General features: G+C 41.3%; 2 protein-coding genes across 3 annotated transcripts; one reads left to right on the top strand and one right to left on the bottom strand.

The window, feature by feature from the left end:
* The first annotated feature begins 45 nt into the window (after window positions 1-45).
* On the top strand, window positions 46-3015 carry LOC105021821 (vesicle transport protein GOT1B). Of its 2 annotated transcripts, XM_020040254.3 has the most exons (6): window positions 46-188; window positions 521-612; window positions 1040-1218; window positions 1529-1610; window positions 2012-2044; window positions 2301-3015. In XM_020040254.3, exons 1-6 carry the CDS (start codon window positions 164-166, stop codon window positions 2328-2330), a joined length of 441 nt encoding a protein of 146 aa, XP_019895813.1. In that variant the 5' UTR covers window positions 46-163; the 3' UTR covers window positions 2331-3015. The 2 variants fall into 2 exon arrangements, with proteins under 2 accessions (XP_019895813.1, XP_010888062.1); XM_010889760.5 differs by having other exon boundaries at window positions 2012-3015.
* A 787-nt stretch (window positions 3016-3802) lies between these two features.
* LOC109616943 lies at window positions 3803-6158 on the bottom strand. The gene is made up of 3 exons (XM_020056783.2): window positions 4355-6158; window positions 4167-4251; window positions 3803-3978 (listed from the first exon to the last, which is right to left on the bottom strand). Exons 1-3 carry the CDS (start codon window positions 6152-6154, stop codon window positions 3818-3820), a joined length of 2046 nt encoding a protein of 681 aa, XP_019912342.2. The 5' UTR covers window positions 6155-6158; the 3' UTR covers window positions 3803-3817.
* Between the last annotated feature and the right edge of the window lie 89 nt (window positions 6159-6247).

Raw genomic sequence — 6247 nt, 5'->3', positions numbered from 1 at the left:
TAATTCCAGTGTGCGTGTCGTGCTTACGTGGTTCCGGAAGAAGACGTGGCGCCAGCTTCTCTCCTATCAACAACAAGCTGACCACAGATACAGCAGCTAGCTGGCAATCAATCGGTTATTGAATGAGCACAAGTGATTTACAAATTGTTACACTACCGCCAGAATGATTTCTTTAACGGATTCACAAAGTAAGAACATTTCCTGAATTACATTTTAAATGTTTTAAACTGTCATATATTGTCTTAATGAGTAACCCTGGTAGTTAGCCGTGTAGGCTAGTCGCTAGCAATGATTGAATGAATGGAACCAGCCGGGCCCATCGCCTTATTTTATGAGCTTCTCCTAGTCATCTTGGTAGTTATGTAGCTGTAGATAGAATACTCGGAACTACCTGCATATTTCTGTTGATGAGTGCAATAAGATGCAGAAAGATTGCCAAATGTTTGAGTGGATAGTTACTGGATGGATGAATGAGTGTCGATCAGACAATGAATGGACTTCTATTTTCCTACACACACAGAGATCGGGATGGGGTTGACAGGCTTCGGCGTGTTCTTCCTTTTCTTCGGGATGGTCTTGTTTTTTGATAAAGCTCTTCTTGCCATTGGAAATGTAAGTTACTCAATGTTTTTGTGACTTGTGCAGTCGGTTTTGTATGTGCACGAATTTTTTTTATGGTAAAGGTACGATTATGACTTCTGTTTTTAATATTACTGCCTTTCCCTTTAAAAGGAAACACGTTAAGCTAGTTATTTCTTTCTTTGATGGCATTGTATGGTGCTGCCTCATATCAGTGTTTCTGATCTGACCACTGTGACTTTTCTAGCTGGTATTTTTGGTATGTTAACAGAAAGGGAGTGAAATTGCATCCAGTGTTAACTGAGTCTCGCACCAAAAATGGTTTCACTATATTTTAGGGTTGTTGAAGTGAGAGAAAACTCTCTGTTTAGATGCTGCCAGGCTTATACTACATTGTACAGTCATAGTGCAACTCCACAAATTCTCTAATCATACATTTCCCTGTGTTTTGTTTTTTCAGATATTGTTTGTAGCAGGTCTAGCCTTCGTCATCGGCCTGGAGCGTACTTTCAAATTCTTCTTCCAGAGACACAAATTCAAAGCCACCAGTTTCTTCCTAGGAGGAGTGATTGTGGTTCTGATTGGCTGGCCCATCATTGGAGTGGTGCTGGAGATCTATGGTTTCTTCCTCTTATTCAGGTTAGTCAGTCTGACATTTCAGTTGGTCGAAAACAATGATTTGGGCCCTCCCATAGTGCAGTGTTCTAGGGCACTCTTCTGGAGCACCAAGCAGACCACCACTGTCTCTTTGAGCCTTGACTGTGCCACTAGCTGATGGGTGACCTGGAACCCCCATGGTTGACACATAATGATTCATAGCTTTGTCTCTCCTTACCTTGTTAAAACCTCTGTTTGAAGAACACATCTGGATGTTTGCTTGCAGTTGCCGTTTTTATTCCCCAAGCATTTTTTAGAAGAAGGTGCTTCCCTTTCCACTTTTGTCTTCTAGGGGCTTCTTCCCAGTGGCAGTGGGCTTCATCAGGAGGGTGCCTGTGCTTGGGTCCATACTGAACCTTCCAGGGATTAGTGGAGTATGTGTATTTGCCATGTTATATGTCAAAACATTAGAAATAAATATGCACTCAGGATTTTTGGTATAGTTTCAGCTAGTAGCTAAAGTGATGCCAGTGAGTCAAAATGAGTCCTGTTTCTGTATGTCCAATTGTGGGCTTAAGATCCCTGTATGTCTAATATGTATGCTTAAGATCCCAGAATGCATCTTTAGGTGTCGTGCTAAACAAATAAAAGTGCTTTTAATGGAGATTCTCTGTATAGTTAAAGGTCTTCAATCTTCTAGGTCAATGCAGTGTAGTCCTGGACTAGTTTTCATTTTAACAGATTCTTCATTGAGCTTTTATTTTACTCCAGGAATATGCCTCTGAATTGTAAAGATAATGCCTTGATGTAATCAGAATTTATTTTCCTCTTTCAGTTGGTGGACAAAGTCGGCGAGAGCAACAATATGGTATAACAGTGAACACCTTTGGATTGGAGTATATGATATTGCTTTACTCTATTCTATTTATAATAGTTTATAATGGTGACTTAATTCCCCAACAAGTTAAGACTTCTCCCATGTTAAAGGTGAAAGCTGTGAATCAAAAATATTTTTTCTGTTAAAAGAAACAACAAACCTTAGGGCAGTTGGCTTTATAAATCTTCCTTTGACACCAAGGAAATGGCCTCAACCTGATGGCTATCAATTTATATTGTTACTACAGGACTACTTGGTTTCAAGTCCCAATGGTTGAATTGGGCCCTTTTTGTGTCACTGCCCATCGACTGACTAGTGAGTGGAGCAACCACTGAAATGGACATTTCAACAGAGGAGTCTGGAATCTGTTACAGCAGTCTTTCTGGAACGTTGCTGTTGAATATTGTGTATGTGCAGTTACAAAGAAGAGTGCATTTTGGTTACCTTGATGAAGACGTTTTCTCTCGTCTTTGTATGGCTGTTTAGAGCACAGCTTGTGTTACATCTATGGTCTGTTCGGGAGAATGTGGTGTGTTACAGAACGTAGATATAAATGGATTGTGAAGAACCGATATGTTAGTTGGTCAGATGTGTGGAAAATCATGTCTGCTCTTTTCTATTTCTATCTAAAATCCATCACTGGACATGTCTGCCAATGGTCAAATTGAGCTTTTATAGATAAGCAGCTGTATTCATGCAGTGGGCCGGAAATGGATAGATTTGTTTTTGCTCCTCCAGGCCACCAGATGAGCAGAATTTGCACATTTTAGACAATGAAATTGGTCCTCTGCCAGACCAGGGCACCGGGCCACCAAACCCAAATGCTACAAATGGGTCTAGCAACAGCCCGGATGTCTTAGTCACTTTCTATGTAATATATTAAGTGACTTGTTGTCAGATGTTTTACTCGTATCTTTTGTAAATACATACTTGAAATAAAGTGTGTTTTTTTTTTAACATTCTGTTGGTCTGACTTTTTTACGGGAAGACCTAAAAATGAAACTTTACAGGTAACAACCTATGAAAACAACATCCACTTGTCTCAGTAATGGATCATTAATTAATTCTAAGATAATATGAATGGGAAGTAATCATGAACACAAGGTCTGTGAAAACATCCATAAACCTCCCTTAAGCTCATTCTCAAAAGAAAACTTGTCTCCTGGTTCAAAATAAGGATGTCCGCGGGGTCAAAAAACAGGCTTTCACACGGAGCAGTGAAAGAAGGAATAGGCCTTCAGTAGTTAGAATAGCATACACACCCACAAAACGGCACGCTCTAAACTATTATCATAACAAACAAAATTTGGTGTGATTCAGTGAACACAAGATGATACATTATTATGTGAGCCTGCACCTGTAGTGTATTATCATGTGGGCCAGCAGCAGTAGTACATTAGTGTGTGGGCAGTCAAAGTGATTAATCATAGAAATGTAGTGGTCCTGCATTGTCATCTACTGGATATGTGCAGGTATGACCTACTGCATAATATGATTACGTAGCTAAGAGGCTTAAAAACCTATCCTCTAGCATCACTACACATTAACAGATTTGTTGTAGCCCTAAAGATGCTCAATTAGAGCAGATCTTAAAAGTTTACACAGCCATCTCATTAAAGAGTTTGGTTGTTGTAGAAAACACAAAGTAATTGTAATTACAAGATACTAATGTGTGACGTTTAATGTAAACCTGATTTAACAAACTCCCACAAAGATTCAGATGTGTGCATTTATTTTCATCCTCTGACCAAATAGTGGGCTAGCTTACTTCCTCTTTGAGAAGCACGTGAAAGGCCTGGACATGAATTTGGAGATTGCTGCAAACATCCTCCTAACAAAGGGCTTCTCCTTTTCAGATGAAGTCACATGATCCTCTGGAGTTACCAAGGCAGCAGATGTAGCAGCATGTGAATTTATGCTGGACACTGCATAAGATACATTTGACATGAACTAAAGAACAGTGTTATAATACATGCCAACATATAACCTCTATTCTCAATCACACATTTTGGAGAACAAATTATACTTTTAGATGTGATTACTTGACTAGACAGTGCAGAGTTACTTAGCAATAACTTCTCTTTGTACTTCAGTAACACAAATGGGAACCTACCCAAGATGTCCTCGGCAGTAGTCAGGTCTTTAGATTTGGTGAGGTCGCAGGTCTTCGTGCAATCCTTTTTGTTCTTCTTTGAGGGCTAAGTGTATAAACAGTAAAAGTAATATGTAAACAAACAACTGCATGATAATGACAACCCAGAATAACATTTATTGGGATGGTTTAATATTTTGTACACTCACATTGACCACTCTGACAAACTTATGTAGGAAGGAGAACTTCACTTTGTTGGCCTTCACATCCTCAACCAGAGGAAGAGTCTCAGGTCCTGTGGCTTCGAACAATGTTCTAGAGGAGGCCCTAGTTGCCTGATTGCAGCAGTCAAAAAGCTCTTTACTCAAGGACTTGACAAGAATCCTCTCAAATTGTGAGTCCTGAGTTGACATAGCCATTTGCAGGATTTTCTCTGATCCAGTCTCCTCCAAAATATGTTTGTACACTGCCCTGTATACTTTACAAATATTCAGCTTTTCCGGATAAGCTTGGGTCTCAGAGTAGCCCGACATTGCACAGAAGGCGGCCATGACCTTCGGGATCAGCTGCTGTGATCTGCCTGCAATGTCAACTGAGTGCAGATCTGTTTTGGAATGAATCTTTGTCAGAAGTCTCACCACCAGCATGCTGATGAGGCTGGTGAAGTCATCACTGTCTAAGTGATCAGAGGATGGGGTTAGAGGCAAAGCATTTGGGCTGGCTGACAGACGACCACACTCAATGTTGTGAGCAACATCAGAACAACGGTTTGCATTCTCTTTCTCTCCAGCCATGCTGTTCCCAAAGCCTTGTGCCACAGTGGTCTTTAGCCTTTCAGTTGGAGATGATGCTCTGCTTGGGGCATCAAAAACCACAGACTCCATGACCTGGCTCACCAATACATTTGTAAACAGGTTGACTATATCAATTAATTCTGATGAACCGGAGGAGCAAGAGCTCCTATCTTCAGACACAGTTGCCGGCACACTGACACCCTGAGCCAGACCCATCTTTGAATACGAAGGCAAAAGGCTAGGTAGCAGGAGGCATTTCACAGACTCCTCTGCAAACAGATGGACTAACTCGTAACAAGTGGGCTTCCCCACCTTTGTGTCTTTTAGTTTATCAAGAGCCGTATCAGAAGCTCTCTTTCCAGCCGTCACAGTGAGAACCAGAGGGGACAAGTTGCTGTCAGAAATTATGCTGTTTATTTGGTGAGTCAGATCACGTGAGAGAGCACCAACCCTCCCCTGAGATATGAGAACCTCCAGTCTAAGCATTGCAGCTGCCAGATCCGAGTGAGACATAACCTGCCCTTTTCCCTCAGGATACACCACCTTCATGATGCTATCTGCTAAAGCATACATGGATTTCCTGGCATCACATGTCGATATCTGTGCCTTAGTGGGTTTGCTCATGTCAATGACTGAACTTCTCACAATAGGTGGAGTGACAACCTCTGGGACATCAAAAAGGGTGGGAGTGCCAGGGAGTGAAAATTCCCACTCTGAGTCAAAGTATCTGACGGATGACTTTGATTTGGAAGATATCGTCGAATTGGCTGATGAAGACGATAAAGTGGAAAGTGGCCGCTGTTGGTCTCGGGAGATCACTTCCTCACCACAACTACTGCTCATATAGTAAATGTTGTCCAGCATAGTTGCAATCAGATTATCTATTTGTGAAAGGTCTGCTGCGGACATTTGGTCAGAATTAGAGAGTACATCATAAATGGAAACCAGAATATGGCCAAGTGTTTCTTTGGCTTGAGCGGTCGTTGCTTTGGCACACCTTTCCATTATTAAGTAACTTCTTATCTTTGTCTTTAGGCTGTGGAAAATGGCCTTTGCAGTTGCCCATATCTTCTTCTCCAAAAGCTCCACGCCAGATTGGGAGCCTCCGGGTTTGGTTCTAGAGGCTTCAGCTGTTTCTTTACTGTTCTTGTCAAGCACAGAGTCTGCCGGCCATAGATTCGTAGAAGACTCTGGGGGCACAAAAAGGCTCTTCATATTATTAGAAATTGATCCAACAATTTCAAACGCAGCTGCAGCTGTATGTTTTGAGCAAATGGTTGATTTTGCAGACATCTGACAAACTGTCTG

This window comes from Esox lucius, chromosome 19 (assembly GCF_011004845.1).
Source record: "Esox lucius isolate fEsoLuc1 chromosome 19, fEsoLuc1.pri, whole genome shotgun sequence".
Taxonomy (NCBI): Eukaryota; Metazoa; Chordata; class Actinopteri; order Esociformes; family Esocidae; genus Esox; species Esox lucius.
Note: the sequence above shows the minus strand (reverse complement) of the source record. Positions and strands in the feature narration are given on the sequence as shown.